The sequence below is a fragment of the Agelaius tricolor genome, unplaced genomic scaffold (assembly GCF_023055355.1).
Source record: "Agelaius tricolor isolate 1412-34295 unplaced genomic scaffold, bAgeTri1.0.p SCAF_1, whole genome shotgun sequence".
NCBI lineage: Eukaryota > Metazoa > Chordata > Aves > Passeriformes > Icteridae > Agelaius > Agelaius tricolor.
The window spans coordinates 88,479,268-88,498,498 of record NW_027269261.1 but is presented as its reverse complement, the minus strand read 5'-3'; the positions used below and the strand labels follow the sequence as shown (position 1 = coordinate 88,498,498).

Sequence of the window (19,231 nt, the reverse complement as noted above, 5' to 3'; positions counted from 1 at the left end):
CTATTCTCTTCTGTACTCGGCTGTGCTCCAAAGGCTCATACCTTTTTTCAGCTAGCTTCGTTTCCATATCACCACGGTCTTTTTTTACTTTTGGCAATAAATAGTTTACAGAGGAATCTAAAAGCAGCAATAACAGTAAGTTTTCTCCTTCAAAGCAATGTCTTTCAATGAGAACCATATGTGCAAAGTGCTTTTTCTTTGAAAGAATTAGCTTAAGAAACCCAGGAGACATGTTTTGACATTTTTGTTCACTACTCTACTACATTTATGTATGTTCCCTAAAGGTTTTATCTACCAACTTAAGAAAAACAAGTATCCTTATCAAATGGAAAGCAAAGGAAACACTGATTTTCAAAAGGTCATGTTTTTTGGTGTTGAACTCAGCAGACTTTAGACTACCCTCGTAACATCCACATAAAACACAAAAGCATTGTTTCTCACTTAACAAAATACAATCTGCATTGAACTAATCCGCTTGAAACATAATTATATAATAAATAAGGTTCAGGATTTTTTTTTCAGTAACGGCAATAGATTTCAGGTGAATTTCTCTCTTCTGGCTACGCATCTTTTAAGATCAGCTTTCTCAGAGTCTATGTCAGAACAATTAGCAGTGAAACAATGTTCCTAGCCGGTTACCTAATAATACCAGCTCTAAAATTGGAGAAGGGTAACCCATCTTCAAGTAACTATTTGCATGTTTCCCTGTCTTAATGCCATAACATTTATGTTAACTATGTGTTTTATTATAGGATATTTGAAATGCTCAGTTATCTTTAAATAAGTTCCATCTTTTAATAGCGTAAACCCATGACAACTTAGTCACTTTATCTTTCCTTTAATAATGTTGAATTATCAAACACCCAATTATTACATTTTTAAAGTCTGCAATACACACTGTAGTAGATAATGTTGTTTATTAGTGCACTTACATAATAAATGAAAGCATATGTATCAAACTAAACTTTCATTTAGTTGTCTACTGCTTGCATAGCATTAGAGAATGAAGTGTATGAAGAGTGTATGAAGAAAGAAACTTATACAACATGCTTGATTCTCTTGTCATCAGCTCAAAATTGTTTCTGGAGAGCCTAATTGTAATCTTTTATTTAGCTTTTTAGAAAAAAGAGTTCTTGAGATGGAAGACAAGCACATGCTTCAGCTGAAGTCAATAAAAGATGAAAAAGATCAGCTTCAAGTCCTAGTAGCCAGACAGAATTCTATTATAGAAGAACTAGAAAAACAGTTAGTTACAGCTACAGTAAACAACTCAGTTCTGCAAAAACAGCAACATGATCTGATGGAGACAGTTCATAGCTTGCTTACTATGATCTCGACACCAAACTGTAAGTCAAACTAGACATGCTTATATCATTTCCGTGCTATTTCCTAATTTGTGTACACTGGTACCTATAATCTTACAACTAGTTCTGACACACTTCTGCTTCTCAAAAAGTATGTATTTTTTGCCTTAAATTTTGCATCCAAGTTAATTAACCTACATTTTAGGGGGTGGGAGAAACAACCACATTTATGTGATTTCTTTTCAATATTTTATTTATCTTCTCTGGTTTATTTATTTTCTTAACCAATTCTCCAGTGGCTCAACAAAATACAGAGAAGCCAAGTATTATTCATCTCACATGGCATTCACATGTGTGGCAGTATACACTTGCTTGACCATATATCTAGGTGAGACTGCATATTGTAGGTCTGCAACTTATCTTCCTGGCTCACAGAGATTGTTTCTGCCACCTCTCATTGCTTTATAACACAGAGTTTATCAAAGAAAGGATGAATTATAGTGGCTACCAAAGGGAAAGGAATAAGCACAGGCATAGTTTTTAGCCCCCCAAACCAGAAAGCACCAGGCCTGGGCAGCAGGTACTCCCACAAGTTCTTCACCAAGGTATCCTTGTTCATCCCAAAAATCCCTCAGCCTAGCAAACCTTACAGGCTATAATCTCACCCCTAAATGCCTGACAACTCTGCAACAGATCATAGACACCAAGCATAGCTTTTAGATTTATGCAGATTCACGGGTGCCATAAAAAACCCACACAAACCATAAACTAAAAGTTATGGCTACACAGGATTTAAACTGTTCCTGCCTTGAACTTCATGTCTGATATGGAACTTGGACAGATTAGAAGCTGATCTAAAAGACTGTAGAATCTGGCACAGTTGCCTGTAAAGTTCTCAGGGCTGCAAGTACAGAAATATACAGAACCCCTAAAGAAAGGATTTAAAATTAAATACTGGGAAAAAATGTTAGAAGTTGTCATTAGAATTTAAAAGACAGTATCAATGGTCTATGATATATTACTGTAAGGTGGATCACAGACAAGGAAAAGGGTGTTTGGAACTCCTCACTTTTAGTATAGTCCTATATGTTATTATCATAACATAGGTTGTAGGTTTTTCTAAACAAAGTAAATTCCAAGTTTTTTTGTCTTCATAACTGACGCTATTCCCTTAAATACCAAGGCTGTACATGTTCCTGCTGATGTTATCTGCTATGCTAGTGCACAAATAAGTAAACAAGTCAAAGTCATGTTGGCTACAGCACCATTAAACCCAGAGTGGAAAAAATAATGAGTGTTTGCCAAAAAGACAAAATTAGCAGGGAAAGCTTCTAAGACAGTATGCAAACAATAGAGTGTGGAAAAGCAATTAAAACACTGAATGTGTTATTTTTCTATTTAAGGCAAAGCACTTAAACAGGTAAATAATGAATAAGCAAGCCAAAAAACATAATAAGCAACTGTAATATAAGCACATATTTATATGGCAACTAAACCTTTGTAGTAACTGACTGTGATTGTTAGATTAAATTAAAAGGGAAAATACACAGAACCAACCCCAGAAGGGTCAAATATGAAATATCAGTCAGCAGGCGAAATGCCAGGAAATTCCAACCTCCATAGTTAATAAAGAACTGAACAAAAAGATGAACCTTAGATTGTTCTGTTGAATAAGAAGGCTTAGACATATGAAAATGTATTTTTTGCACAAATGAATTCCAGAAGGTATGTATCTTTAGTGAGTTGGGCTGACCTACCAAGCTTCAGCTTGGTACATACAAAGTTATTCCTACTCAGCACAGGGGCAAAAAAAAGAGCTTAAAACCTCTTAAGTGTAGTTTGACCAGTCTGTTACATTACAACTCATTTCACAATGTAAGAGTACTGGCCAAAAGTCATTATTAACCTAATCATTTGCTACTTAGGTATGTATATAAATAGTAGTTCATGCATGCTTAGGTTGTAATGCATGTAGGAATCCAGCAAGGGCAATGAATAGAAGCAGAAACTGTTCAACTGAATGAGATGCAATATCCTGAGTTTTCTCATTCAACATATTAGTAAGTGTCAGCACTTTTCCACCTATCAAACAACCACAGTCCTATCAGAATAATGTCTTTAAATGATGTAAAGTAACATCACACATAATAAGTACCTTGATCTGTCATTTCTTTCAGGACCAGACATAATTTTTGGAACTGCTTTAAGCCAATTACTCCATAAATTGATTCTTTGTAACTTTCATTAATCTTCTCTTAATGCCTTCAATTTTATTGTATTTTTAATAGCTAAGAGCAAATTCATAGCCAAAGAGGAGCAAATCAGCTTCAAAGACTGTGCTGAAGCTTTCAAATCTGGACTGACAACAAGTGGAATCTACACTTTAACAGTTTCAAACACTGCACAAGAGAAGAAGGTAGGATGACTATAAAGAGCTACCTAGCCATACTGCATGTTAAAGGTTATTTAGCAAATATGCTATTTTAAAGGCTAGTTAATAGTGAAGTTTACTACTTACCAAGTTTTTTAATAAACTTTTAATCACTCCTAGATCTGAGTATCTTACAGGAAGAAAAAAGTCCTTCAGGTGAAATCTTGGCTCAGTTGAAATGAAAAACATTTTGTTGTGTGCTTCATCATGCCAGAATTTCATTCTTTTCTCCACATAATTAATGTAATTAAATCAATAAGGTAGTGTAATTTCTTTATAAAATCTGTAACTCCAACAGAGTTGCTCTGCATGATCAGCAGACTCCTGTCTCCTTTAAGTTCTTAGTTCCTTCATATGCCCAAGGGGGTCTTTAGGTGGCAAAAGGAGGTAAAGTCAGGGGCATGGAAATCTCATGGATTTATACTCATGAAACCAATCTAGTAGTACTGGACTCATGTATGGGCTTCAGTTCTTGTATCACAGAGTTTTAAGGACATTTGTGTAACAATTAGATTAACAATTAGACACTGTCTAACAGAGAGGACTTTTCTGGGAAATACTGCCATGGAAAATACTACTACTGATTCATATAAAAGGTGAGTTTGCAGGGGTTTCACTAGATCAGTTTAAATTCCTCTATGGATATTTTTTCCCCTATGTGTTTAACTGAAATGAACTTCAATGTCAATTTAAGTTAAAGCAGTATGCCATACCTATGTAGAAAAGACCTTGAATTAAAAATGGCACTCATAGGATGATACATTGGATGCCTGACAGAGATGCTCCATCTACTGAAGTAAATAAAATGATAAAGCATCAGAGAGTATAATTTAGTTGAAACAATCAGTAGAATCTGAAAGGGAGAAAAGTCCCAGGTTGATTGTGAGTATAAAGAACCAAAAACCTGGAGCAAGCATTCAGAGGAGTGGGGCTCTCATGATAAAGGCACAGCAGGCTAAGGGACATATGAATATAAAAAAATGCTTAATATATTTATTAGAAAAACACGAAATAATTTTATTATGTTTTTATTTTCTAATTTCTACTGTAGATATTTCCTTTAGACAAAAATTGAAGTATTTTACAGAATTTCTAAGGCTCTACTTTATTGCATTAGAAAAACTAACAGAAAATGTAAAAAAAGCAGTGGAAAAAGAGGTGCAATGTGGAAAAGAAATTGGTAAAACTCTGACAGAGAAAGCAATTTTTTTCCCAAGCAAAGGTTTAGAAATGAAGTTCACTGGTGACTGGACTTTGAAGTGCCAGAACCTCATTTTGCCCAAGCCAGACTGTGATCTTTAGACTTACAAAGCTCTCAGCTAAAGGAAATAAGCAATTTGTTTGGGTAAGATCTACAAAATACAATGGATAAAACCTGTAATTTTTTGTAGATATAATCCAGAGAAATTATTTGCAATCTGCTTCTCTGGGAAAAAAAAAAAGCAACAAAAAACCAGCTGTCTTTCCTTCAGAATAATCTAGTCTAAAAACATCAATTTCACAGGAAAATGAGTTACATAAGATGCAATGAAATGTTTTATTGTACATGAAGCTGAATGGCATTTAAATAGCATAGATATCTAGAATCACAATTTTAAAAACTAAAGGAGATGAAAGCTACTGCATCTCCAAAGTAATTAAATGCAGCAGTCTTTGTTAGACAACTCAGGAATTACATTCCTTGGATCTCTTACTATGACTTGTCTCAAGCTTTAATCTTTGGTTTTAATTTTACTGTCAAATATAGTATACAGAGCATGCATATTTTCTAAAAGCAGACACAAGTGGATGACATATTACAGAATAAAAATTTGTCATAAACTTTAACACTTTGCATTTTCAAAAGTACAAATTTCCTAGACTATAAAACATTAAATGCTTTACATTTGAATATGGAGGCTTTAAATGCTTAATGCAAATATCCATTTTGGTAATTTAGTAAGTTAAAAAAAAGTAGTTAAATCATAAAAATTACACTTAGTATTAAATCAGTCATTTAATAATATTAAAGAATTAAAATCTTTTTCTGTCCATTTCAGACAGACAAAGACAGGGAATGTTTTACTTACCACATGACATTGAAAATAAGAGACTAAAAAGTTTTAACCCGATGCTGATTTCTTTATACAAATATAAATGCATAAGAGGTGTTGTCAAGGGAAGTGAAGGTTAGGGACAATCAACATGTTACACCATTTTCAACTGTTTATGATGTGGATAGCTACTCAGACCAGGAAACAGAGTGACCTTTTTTATTTGCCAAAAGTGCTGCACTGCTGTTTATGTTTTTGTCTTTTCCTCTTGTAACACCTTCTGACCCAACAGGCTTATAAACAACTTCTGTGTAATCTGTAACCGATCCCACGTTACTAATTTTTCTCCCATCATAATCCAAAACTAAGGAATTGCATATGACTACTGAGAGGAAAACAATTATTTAATTCCATTAATATTTTCAAACTTTCCTGTTCTGCAACAGGACAAAAGCTAATTCCTTTTAAAAACACTGAGGAAAACAGCAAAAGACTGCTGACATGAGGAAAAATGGCAGAGGCAAAACTATGGAAAGGCAATAGTTTTATGCTTACAGCAACCTCATGAAGCAGTTAGACTGTTGTTCTTATCTTGTCACATCTTTAGGAGATAGAGATAGCAGAATACAAAAATCACTGGACATAATGACTCCAAAGTGTTCAGACAACAGCTGAAAGTGATGCAAAGGGTCACTGCAAAGATGTGGAGACTGCACTTGCTTTGCTATAAAAACTGCCCTGGCTCTTCATCCTGATAACTCAGCCTGAGCCTTACCATTCCCAAAGTAGGTCTGAAAACACTTATATCCTAAATACCCTCTTACAGTGCTACAGCTGCTAGAACTGTAAGTACTGAAGCACTTCACAAGATACATCAAATACTCCCTGTTCCAATTTGTTGTAACTTGAGAGGCTAATCTCTTTATTCTTTTTGGCATCTGTTTGAAGACTCCTGCTGCCTGCCTAATCTTGGTATCTATTTTTATTAGTTTTATGAAATGTTACATATCTTTCTTTTGAATATAAAACCTAGAATAGGTTGAAAGGTCAGAAGAGTTCTCTTCTAGTTATGGTGTTAAAAGAAAGAGTTGATTGACGCAAATTTTTCTTGGTGTGGAAAAATTATACTTCCAAATTTATGTAAACTTCTAAAAAATGTTACTGGTAAGAAAAATCTATATGAGGTTTTTATAGTCATCTCTTCAATTTCTCATTATGGTTTTCAGTTCCTAGTGAGTTGCTTTTTCCTTTGGGAACTAATTTGCAGTCCCCAGCATTTATCTCAAAGTATCTAAAGTATCTATTAAAGCTAGTTGTCTTACCACTCACTTAAAAAACGGATACTACCTGTAATATATTATGATAGACATTCACAGTCATTCACTATTTATATCTTAATCTCATTAGAACAAAATAAAGTGCTATTTAAAGGCATTGATTTTTTCGAAGTATTAATTCCAACTAAATTGAAGTTTAGTCAACAGGCATAAAGGAAATTGCACATAACATTCAGAAACATCAATTAACAACTACAATAGCACTATCAGACTGAACCCACAGCTCAAATAAATTAATACATGGCCTCCCACTGTACATAGTTAGAAACTACATATTTCAGAGAAAGGTGAAACAGTTCTATTGTCCATCTAGCTGCTTATACTGTTCTTTTAAGTGGGGTGAAACTTCAGAGTCAACAACTCTATCTACAACCAGTGATATTTGATCATTGTTAAATGAGCTTTTTAACTTGCATTGATGCTTAAAAAAAGTATTTGCATCTGCTTTAGCCCATTCTCTTCATAGCCCTCTGCAGAAATTAGTTTTCACATATACATTACACATCATGAGTTAGCCTTCTAAAAGAGATTTATCTTCTCTTATAATACCTTATCTTCAGCCTTTCCTTTGAAGGGAATTTTTATTTTAACTAAATCAATTTATGATCACATTTATATCATCACATTTTTACCATCACATTTTTACCAGTCATTAAATACAGATGTTAGTAAAGCCTAACAAAAAACAAACTTTGAGGTGTACAGAATTGCATACATCAGTACAAATTGAGGTTTCAATTAAATTCCATTCACAATACATACTTTAAAAGGTATCCAATTTTTATCCGACTTATCCAACTTTTTTCCTTATTTTATCTTCCCTAAAAATCTCCAACTGAATGTCATGTGATTTTCTGATGTTGAGCAGAGTCTACTGCAAGCTTAAAGCACAGTATCTGCTTTGGATTTCCAATGTGCAACAGCCTGTTGAAACACTAATATATTTGATATTTCAGCTGTTACGATTTTTTTTCTTCTCAAAGGTCTGATGCCTTTCAACAGTATATATGACACTGCTTGAACTGTAGGTACTCTGATCTATATAAATATATAGATGTGAGTGTATAACATACCCTAAAAGAGTGAACGAAATTGAAAACTTAGTAAGGAGCACACTTTACTTCCCCAAGTGACACACATAACACTACCACAGCACAGAAGGAAACTGGCTTCACTGCAGTCATACTTTTTCAATGAATTTCCAGGATGTCTAACAGTTCAAAGAGCTCAAATCTCCTAATTGCTAACACTGATAAGACAGTCTCCTATAGAAGAGGATGAAAAAGACATTAGAGCTTTAGTGCCACCCAGTCATGATTTGGGGCAATTATAGACATATTGTAACAACCAGCAGTTAGGCAAGAAGTAAGACTACTGAGGGAACTGTTAAACAATGAAGGAAACATCCAAATTAATAATGAAATACTTGCCTAGTTTCTTTTTAAATTATTTATTTAATTACAGATAAAATATCTTATCAAAGTGGAAGAAGTTAGGTCTTGCTTGTACTACTATAAATGGGAAGCACAACTTCACTTATTGGATGAAAGATCTAGAATACAGATTAGAAGTTAATGTAATTCAATACTCAAACTAGAATTCAAAAATTTTCAAAGATGTGAAGTGATTCTGAAGAAGGCTCTGAACTTCAATATCTTGGCAGAAAGTGGTCAAAAAAAATTAAACTTCCAAATGAGAAAACATTAACTGAGAATTCTCCAAACAGGAATTCTTGTACAAGAAATTCAATATATTTCTTAAAGATAGTACTAACATGCAATTTAAAGAGATACTGACTTCAGTTTGGCTTTCATTGTACTGTCTTACACCAGCTTAGCTCCACTGACTTCACACATCTAGTTATAAGTTCTGTTAGTTTTCGAAAAGCAGAATTAGATGCAACAATTTGAAATCCTTTCTCAGGAAAAATTGTACTAGATACTTTCATATTCACAAAATTTTATTGTTAATTTATCCCCTACTTCTCCCAAACGTCACTCCAAAATTCCAATTAATTTCCAAAATACTTTTTTCCCATTAGCATCTCTGCAGTATATTGGCACATTCAGTAATACCTTTCACCTCTGCTGCTGAAGTGATTTAATCTGGGAGACTGATTGAACAAGTCACCTATAAACTTGAATTTTACTGTGCCAGGGATGCACTTATTGGGTACTTAAACATTGAGTTCAGTGAACTGCTTATTACATGTCAGTCTTTTCAAATTTTTAGCAATAATCTGGTAAATTCAAAGGTGATTTATGAATATTTGGGAACATCTTATAGTTGTCATTTTTTGTTCAAGCATAGATGTTCATTGCAGTCTGTATAATAACATGGCTTTAAGATACAACTTTCAGATAATATACTTAGATTTAACTTTGCCAGACCATTTGAAAAGGCACTGAACAACAACTGTGATAATAAAAATATATTTCAGTTTGTTCATGGCCTGAACTTAACAGTACCTATGCTCTGAAAAGTCATGGGGAAATTTGAATGGATCTCTCACAAAAAAGATGGAGAAGTGAAAGGTGTCATTTGTTAAGGTATTCTCTTAAGTGTGATATATACTGAGGAATCCCATTTATTTGTGGACAACCACAACTGATTTGTATGAAAGCTGTGAAAACTTGCATTTTTAAGTTCACTCATATTTTGTGCATGACTTGTGACTATATAGAAGGATGCAAATTACATGATTTCTGGTTTTGTTTTGCTGTGACTGCATGCACTTAGGCTGTTATATGCTTCCTTTGGTAGGCCTATTGTGACATGGAAACTGGTGGAGGAGGTTGGACAGTTATACAGAAACGAGAAGATGGCAGTGTGGACTTCCACCGGACATGGAAGGAGTATAAGATGGTAAACAGTGTTCTCTGAAGCCTTAATATCAGCTGTTATTATTATCTGAAATCTAATATGCTAAATTTATATTAATAGCATCCTTAGAATGTAAGCAACCTTAAGAAGTTCTCTTTGTCCTCAGATGCTCATTTTGAAAATGTCAGAATAGTGTAAGTTGTTTGCCTAAGCAGACTTGTAAGTGTGATGTTTGTTTTTAAAGAGAAACCTTACTTTTTTTTAATCAACTGTTCCATCATATGTCTACATTTTTTGAGTTGTTTATATTTGTGTTTCTAGTGGCAACAGTAGGAACTGCTCCAAATCTACTAAGTAATATTGATTCAGTGTTTCAGATTCCTGAGCACGTCCTTGCTGAAATCAACTTTTTGAAACATTACAGATCAATAATGCCCATGGACACAGTAAAATTCTTAGTTGACAGGCTGAAAACTATTAAACTTAAAAATTGATAAAGTGATCTTTTCAAACTGAAATGAAAAAAACCCACCCAAACAAAACTATTTAAATATACAACTTGAATTACAGGGATTTGGTGATCCTGCTGGGGAGTACTGGCTGGGAAATGAGTTTGTTTCTCAACTCACTAATCAGAAGCGTTATGTTCTTAAAATACAACTGAAAGACTGGGAAGGAAATGAGGCATATTCATTGTATGACCACTTCTCTCTAGCAAGTGAAGAACAAAAATACAGGTAAGCAGAAAAATCAGATCTAATTAAAAAAATGTTCTGATAGTAATCTTTCTAAACTGTGTAGATGCATGGCCTTATTTCATACAAATCATGACTATTTTCCAGCTCACTCAGAAAGTAATGTTTTCTTCATTTTTCATCTCTTGCCTAAAAAAAAATTTCTTTTTCTAGAGGAGAAAATGTGTATTTTACTAGTGCATCCTGAGTGAGTATAACACACAAAACACAAAGATGACGAGATAGTATGGAACAAGACAGGATACATGTGCCAGTATAGTGGGTGACAGTGCACAGTCATTAGGACAATAGGAGTTACTATCAAATTCTGATTCCCTGCAATAAATATATTTCTGGAAGGTGGATGACTAAGATAATTATACTGCAAGGATTTTCCTTGTCACTGGCTTTTAGGTACTGTCCTGTTGTCATAAAGAGCACACTGAAGTGAGGTGGCCTTATCCTTCCATGAGCCACTGGCTAAAATTCTCAATAACTCTCCTACCTGTGAAAATGGAGCAAATATGCATTTCACTCATCACCAACTTGTCAATTTAAAGACCAAATTTTAATGGACCTATTATTTATGTTCTAATCCTGTAAAATGTAAAGGTTCACAATTTCTTCTAAATTCTTGGTTAAAATAAGAAAGAATACAATTTAAAAATAAATATTTAATATAAATATTATAATAGTATTATATACTTTAAATTGTACCATAGTATTACACATTTTGAAACAGTACCAGCCACAGCAGAAATATATGGGCATTTCATAGTTCATTCACCAGGCTCTCTGTAAATGCAATAAATAGTTTGATTTATTATAGAAGAAATTAAACACTTCACAGCACAACAGATGCTTTCCTACTACATGGTCCATGAAATGTTTCTTTGTAAGAATCTTGCAGATTCATGGAGCTTTGGGTGACTGGACAGAAAAATGGTCTACATTTAGATGATTTTCTCCAAGATCTCTAGCAACTATTTGTGGTAAATGAAGTCAACCTGACACCTGAGAGACCTGATGCTGTTATTTCAATTCAGGTCTTATATACAAACAAAGCAATTCAAAACTATCAGCATCTGCCCCCCACAAAATGTTAGATCTTAATGCTTTGGTTGTATTTAGTTGTCCCAACTCCAAAGTAAATATTTTTTCATCTGGAAACAGTCAGAATCTACAGCAGAGATTTTTTTTTAAGTAATGCTTTAAAATACTTAGAAAGGCAACTTTTACCAAAAGGTGTGATTACCCTTGTCCATTTACATATTAAAAGATACTTACTGAAAACTAAGATGGTAAAAGCAATTTTATTACAATATACAACCAATCAAGGAATTCATTATAAAATCGAGTGTTTTAAAGAATGTATTTAACATTATGAAAAAGAAAAAAAATCCAAAGAAAGTATTCAGTTAAGAACATCTTCTGTGCCCCATTCCTGGCAATGTTCAAGGCCAGGCTGAATGGGGCTTTGAGCAACCTGATCTAGTGGAAGGTGTCCCTGCCCATGGCAAAGGGATCTAGATAATATTTAAGGTCCTTTCCAACTCAAACAGTTCTTTGATTCTGTGATCCATTACATTAAATGATTAATAGATCCATTACATAAAAAGATTAATACATTCTGAATGCTGGAAAGATTATGACTTGGGCTGTAAAACTGAAATTTCTTCATATTAAACCGAGATCAGAATGGACTTTGTTTGAATCAGACTTCCTGATCTCAAAGCTATGAAGTCAAACCAGGTTGCTCAGAATTTTTCATCTGGGTCTTGATAACCTCCCAAGGTTACAACCTACTTGTCTTTCCTCATGGTAGAAAGATTTTCTGATATGCAGTCAGAACATCTCATTCCAATTTCCATCCATTGGCTCTCATATTTTGTTATACTAAACTGTACCTTTAACGATTTATTGTTAATCACAAATAAATAATACTATGCTTATAATAGACTTCAGATGATATTTGAGGACCCAGCCTAGGCTCATACCTTATACTTGTAACCTTTAATATAATTTATGCTAGAAATTGGCTTACATAATTTTGAACTCATCTTAAGAAAAAACAGTAATTTTTTAAAGATATTTTAAAGAAAATCTGATGAAAATCTTAATGAACTGATCTTATGAAACTTAAATGAATAAAAACTAATTAATTCTATTTTAAAATAGGGAATATAAAATGGGTTAAAATAATCTGTTCAACTACCAAAGACAATTTCTGTCATAAGCAGAGAATTATATGCAAGATGAAGACTGATTGGGGGACAAGTTAATTCTCCTCAGACAATAAGACTTCCTCTTTAAACAAACAGAATACCTCTGAGAAACATGAGCTATTTGATACAGAAATGCAATCACCCAAAAGATATTGTGGGAGCAGAGGGTTCACGTCCTTCCAATTCAAGGTAACACAGGAATAGCTGTGTAATTGTCCTGCCCAGTTCAGTGCCCTGTGTCTCTCCTCACTGAGACTGCATTGGCACCCATGCAAGCAGAACCCAACAGCAGCAGCCTCACTGAAAGCTTACCTTGCCAGGTAATTGAACCAAACTGAAATACTTGCGAAGAGCTAACGCTAAAATTTATGAATGATGTGAAAAGGATAAGTAACTAGGACAATGGAAAGGGAAATATTGAGAAACTTCTAAAATATCATTTACTAGCTCAGAATTAACACTCCTAGTAAGGCTGTCATCTCATATATGCAGGGTTGTAACGCTAATTTGCTGTGTTGTACTAACAGAAAAATAGGAATCAAAAAAGTTTTGGCTTAAACTGTAATAAAATTTTGTAATAAAAATTATTGCATGTACTGTTGCATTGAAGTACAAAAATTGAAGCACTTTCAGTATGAATTAATACATGATCTGCATGAAAAATCCTAGAAGTTACTACCTACCTGCTCTCTTTTTCTTCTAATATGACATGAACAAACACATGTTCATTAGAATATTGTGCTGACTGTTTCTGTTCATTTGAAAACATTGTACTGAAAAACAGCTTACAGCAGCACATTGGCCAGAAGAGAATTAAACAATTTGAACAGGATATTTATTGAAAATTATTCCATCATTATTTTGCAGACATCTTCCATCAACTTCCACGTAATAATTGTTTTTCCACTTTTCACTTCTACAGGATTTACCTTAAAGGACTTACTGGGACAGCGGGCAAAATAAGTAGTATAAGCCAGCCAGGAAATGATTTTAGCACAAAGGATGCAGACAATGACAAATGTATTTGCAAATGTTCACAAATGCTAACAGGAGGTACGAATGTTTTTATGTTTCTCAGTCTTCCTATTTTTATTGGCACTGAAATTGTCTATGGGATAAATAATTTTGACTTAGTAAATTTTGATTATTAAAAAAGTTCAAAACTCACAGAGAGAAATACTAGTATGGTGACTCTAGATGAAGTATTTTACCATTTGATGAAAGTTAGTTAAAATAAAACCAGAGCAGTGAAAACTGGAGGGAAAATAAGTCCCTGAAGTTGGGGTACAAGAAAGTATTTAATTGTGGAACTAATCAGAGACACAGTACATTCCTCTTCCAAGGAATGACGTACATTCAGAGATCAAAATACAACTCCCTGCAAAAAACCTCTTTCAGAGATTCAGCCATCAGTGAAATGGCTCCTGATTTTTCAGGCATAAGCCCTTTCCCTAACTACCCAAATGTAAAACTCCCAAGAGCTGCTGTGTGCTGCAAGTGCCACAGAAGGGTACAAGAATTTAATTCCTTAGTCAATATAGTTATGAAGTGGTAAAGATACACCACAGATATATCTACATTTTTCTAATGATTGTTCACTAGTTATATTTGAGTTCTAGGTGGTATTTTTATCTTCAACTACACAAGTAATTCCATATAATGTGTTCATCTAGAATTCCACATTCTGAAATGTAAACAAGTGCTTTGTAAATTTGGTTTCTCTTCGCGTTATCTCTTAAGCAATTGTTCATTTCCCTATAGCACAAGCTCCAAAAAAAGACAGCTTCAGTTTATCCAAAAGGACAGTTGGAATACTGCCCTGCAAAACAGAACACACACACTATCGCCACCATAACAGAAATATAAAAATATTATTTTATTAATAAAAATAATTTTTTTCTTATGACCCACTAAGAAGTCAGGACTATATGGATACAAAGTACATTTGGGCTGTTTTTTCTCCTTTTCCTTCTTATGATGTCTCAGGAGGTTTTGAACAAAACAGCACAGAGAACTGAATAATTCCTCTAGAAAGAATTAAGAATTTCACTCATTAAATCTGTGAAAAACAGGAGTTTACCGAAGAGTAGATAAAACCAAAGGCAACTCAGTATCATTACAATTCAAGTTGTGTTCTGCCCTCAGACTGTCAGAAATGTTTATGTTGATAATAAATTGATTGAACAATTTCCCTTCTCAATTTTCAAATACAATGTACTGTTTAAGATTCAAGAATGTGGAGTTGATACACAAATACATTTCTTTCCTCAAGTTTGGGGCAAGTATTTTACATCGACACTTCCAAATCATAAGAACAAAAAACCTGGGTTTTGATTCCTTTCTCATTTCCAGACAAAAAGTGACCTTAAATACTATTTTGAGAATTACTTCTGCTGATATTTGTCTTCTGTCTTGCAGGATGGTGGTTTGATGCATGTGGTCCTTCTAACCTCAATGGAATGTATTATCCATTACGACAGAACAACAACAAGTTTAATGGGATCAAGTGGTACTACTGGAAGGGCTCGGGATACTCTCTCAAAGCTACGACGATGATGATTCGACCAGCAGATTTCTAAATGCTTTGTCATTATGTGAATTATATATTGTATAGTCTTCAAAGACTTATTTTACCAAGCAACTTGTCTCATTTTTTCAAGCCCAAAAACATGCACTAGTGTTCTGAAGGGGTCAGTACAGTACAGTTCCTGAATTGCAATTGTCTTGATCAGCTAAAGCTCATATTATTCAACCAGACACAATGTCTAAACCATCGACCTGATATAACAGTGATTTGGCCAAATGACTCAATAAAAAGAACATCCAAGAAACCGTCAGACAACTTCAAGGACTCTGTTTTACTGATCATTTATGTTATGTATGTGTTAGTAAATAACTGGAACTGTGAAAAAAACCCTAAAATAGTTTTAGGAATATGCATTTTGCCTCACCACTGAACTTTAAACATTAATATAAAACACTTAGCTAGTTCTAGCTTAGTTCTAGCTAGATCTAGAACTATTTATCATTCTGTGTCATGTGTGCCCTATATGTACATAAAAAAAAATCTTTTCTGTAATTAGCTCAATACTATAGTTAGGGATTACATTCTTTTCCCCCATAGTCTCCTAAACAACTTTTTACTCTTATTTGAGGATTTTTTCCAGTAGCCTGTATGACTATGTTTAACAGAGGACAAACAGCATTTAAATAGTGTGCATTTATTCTTGGGAAATACCATTTACAAAAGTCATAATTTTTTCAGTCTGTTTCAGTCACTGTCTTTAAATTATAGAAAATCCCTATGAATTACAATACAGCATGTATTCCTATACATTTTTATGAAGATTGCACTTTTTTTTCCTTCCCTTGTCATTTACCTGTAAAATAACTGACCAGTATATTTTGTAAACTGAGACAACGGCATTAACACCAGATGTCTAGTTGTCTGTGACAATCATGTATCACCTGGTGATGTAATATAACTATATGTTTTGTGAAAATTACCTGACTGAAAAACATATGCATGTTCTTTGATACAATTAAATTTATGCTTATGACTTAAGATACAAATTACTACATTTTAAGAACAGGAAGAAAAATAATCTGAAAATTATCTATGGGTTTTTTTCAGTAAGGTTAGGACTTCTCCCTAAAAATTCTCTGTAGGTAGCCCCTCAATGTACACCACAATGTGAATAAATTACTCTACTGGGTGATCTTTCCTTTTTTTTCTTTTTCCCCCTTCATTTTATTAATATATGCTTTAAAATTGTAAATCAGATTGAGAAGATATTTCTTCATACATCACAATAATTTAGTGGAGGTTTTTCTCCAAATTAAGTTTAGTTTTTAATTCTCATGCTTATTCTTTGCCTAATATTTTTGTAAAACTTTGATTTCAGCAGATGACTGAATTAGTTACAATGCAAGAACTTAACCCAAAACAAAACAAAAACCCCAGACATATTTCTGGAAGCTAACTTAACAAAAGGTGTTGTAAGGGCAACAAGGCTTGTGAAAGGTCTAGAAAAAATATTGTACAAGGAGGGGTGAGGGATCTGGGGTTGTTTAGATGGAGAAGAGGAGGCTCAGGGGGGACCTCATCACTCCCTACAATCACCTGAAAGGAAGTTGTAGTGAGGTGGGGTCTGATCTCTCTTGTACACTGCTAGCAGTGACAGGCCCAGAAGAAACTGCCTTAAGATGAGTCAGGGCAGATTCAGATTAGATATTAGAAAAAAAATTTCAGTGTTACAGTGGTCAGGCATTGGAACAGGTTGCCCAGAGAGGCTGTGGAGTCACTATCCCTAGAGGTGTTCAAGAGGCATTTGGTTCTGGTGGGTGATGCTGTTTACAGGTTACAGTGGAAGTGCTGGGTGGACAGTTGGACTGGATGATCTTGTAGGTGTCTGCCAACCTGGTGATTCTATGTTTCTATCTTGAAAATAGTAAGTGGTTTTGAGAAAGATTGAAGAAATCTCTCAATTTTAAACTGACAATCATTAAAGCTGCTATCAGAGTACCCCACTACTCACACTACCACCATTCTTCTTCACTGAAAATGTGTCATCATTACTAAGTGTAGCAGAGACAAAAAACATTTCTAATATTACTTCATGATCTGATTTTATATAAACCTAAAGAATGTAAATTAATAGTCACTGTCTGAAGAGTTCCATAAAATAATCTTTATGTATTTGAAATTACTGTTTACCATTTTATTATTTTTCATAATAAAAACTTGTAAGGATATACACATTCCAAACTAAAAAAAAATACTTCCCAAAATTGCTTTCACAAATTTTCAAGAAATGTCTTAGAGAGAAGTCTAGAAGAGTCTTTACTAGTAAAGGAGCCACACACACCAACAAGCACATAGCATACCAAGAGAAGCCTCAAGAGCTGTTGTTTTTCAGCCTGGAGCAGAGAAAGGGAAGGGGAGACCTTAATGGTGCCTGATTGAGGGTATAGGGAGGACAAAGCCAGACCCTTCTTGGAGGTTCTCTGCTATGAGACAAGAGACAGGGACAACAAGCAGTAAATACAATTTGGAATTGGGGAAAGTGAATTTTCCTTTTCATTTATTCATTTATTAGCAGAAAGGTGGATTGGACAAGTCCCTTGGAGCAAAGTGTTGAACTAGACAACCTTCAGAAGTCCCTGCTAATCTAAAATACTTTATGATTCTATGAAATTTAATAGAAATGCTGAGTCTACTTACTGTATTTCCTGTGTTGGTACATTTAATCAGACAACTAAAGAAAATACTCCCAATATTTGAGACAGTAAGCATATCCACACCAATAATAAAAGGAAAGAGAAAAAAAGCCAACAAAACAGACAAACAAAAATCCTCAAAATGTTCTTAAAAACCATGATGGTATCTGAATGCTTAGTCTGGCAAAGAAAAGCAGCGGCAACTTCTGGTTGACAATAACTTTATTTTAGTAAGGAAAACCCTGTAAGACTACAATAATTTAATATTGCATGGCTAGTTTTGATTTGTTGAAAAAAAGTTTATAGAATTTGAGGATGATGACTGTTCTAAAATGTTAGGGGGAATATGTCTTTAAATGACATTTCATCTAAAGAAGACTGCATGGCTTGAGCACCAAAGACCAAAGTGAAGCAACAGGAGGAGATGTAGAAGGACGGCAATAATAGGAAGCAGAATGCTGCAAAAACTACTTTTGACTTGGTACAAACAAGTAAAAACATAACAGCAAGGTAACCCCCACTTTCAATTCCTTCCTGTAATCAAATAAACAGTATGTGAAACTAGAATATACTTCCATTTTCTCTAAGTACTTTGTAGGAAGCAGGAAAGAAAAAAGAAAAAAAAAGACAAATAAAACCACATGAATAAATTTATGCTCAAATAATAATCGCAGCTGCAAAAAAAATTAAGGTATCTGTTACAGTAAGAAATTAGAGTGACTAAACAAGGAATGGCTGTGGAAATATTGCCTTGGACTTCAACTTTGTTCCTTTGCAAGAACAGAACATTGTAAAAAGAAGTTATTCAGGTTCTTAGCACAACCCTAACCTCCCTTAATTTTACATTCTCACCATCTCTCAAATTCTCCTTACTTTGGCTTCAGGAATAAAACCTCTAAAGGGAATCTCAAAAAAAACCCCACGAGGAATCACCTCTAAAGAATGCTATGTACATTATTACTGATAGCATACTTTGTTATTAATCAAGGTAGTCTGAAAAGAAACAGAAAACTCAAAGCAATCTAGGAATGAAATTCAGTGTAGATTTTTTCATAGAAATACAGAAAAGGGGAAAAAAGAGAACATGCTTCTTATTTATTTTTCACCTTAAGATTTACCATTCT

The 19,231-nt window shown here is 33.9% G+C and overlaps 2 protein-coding genes across 3 annotated transcripts in view; one reads left to right on the top strand and one right to left on the bottom strand.

Annotated features, from left to right (window-relative positions):
* The window catches only part of ANGPT2 (angiopoietin 2), a 43,897-nt gene extending 25,223 nt beyond the window's left edge, over positions 1 to 18,674 (top strand). For both annotated transcript variants that reach the window (XM_071442207.1, XM_071442201.1), the window contains 6 exons: positions 1,114 to 1,346; positions 3,593 to 3,720; positions 9,869 to 9,970; positions 10,499 to 10,665; positions 13,810 to 13,940; positions 15,306 to 18,674. In XM_071442207.1, the coding sequence (XP_071298308.1) occupies positions 1,114 to 1,346; positions 3,593 to 3,720; positions 9,869 to 9,970; positions 10,499 to 10,665; positions 13,810 to 13,940; positions 15,306 to 15,466 (922 nt within the window). In that variant the 3' untranslated portion in view covers positions 15,467 to 18,674. The remainder of the gene's footprint in view (positions 1 to 1,113; positions 1,347 to 3,592; positions 3,721 to 9,868; positions 9,971 to 10,498; positions 10,666 to 13,809; positions 13,941 to 15,305) is intronic.
* Positions 1 to 19,231, bottom strand: part of MCPH1 (microcephalin 1) — a 120,906-nt gene that overhangs the window by 60,200 nt on the left and 41,475 nt on the right. The window lies entirely within an intron of this gene.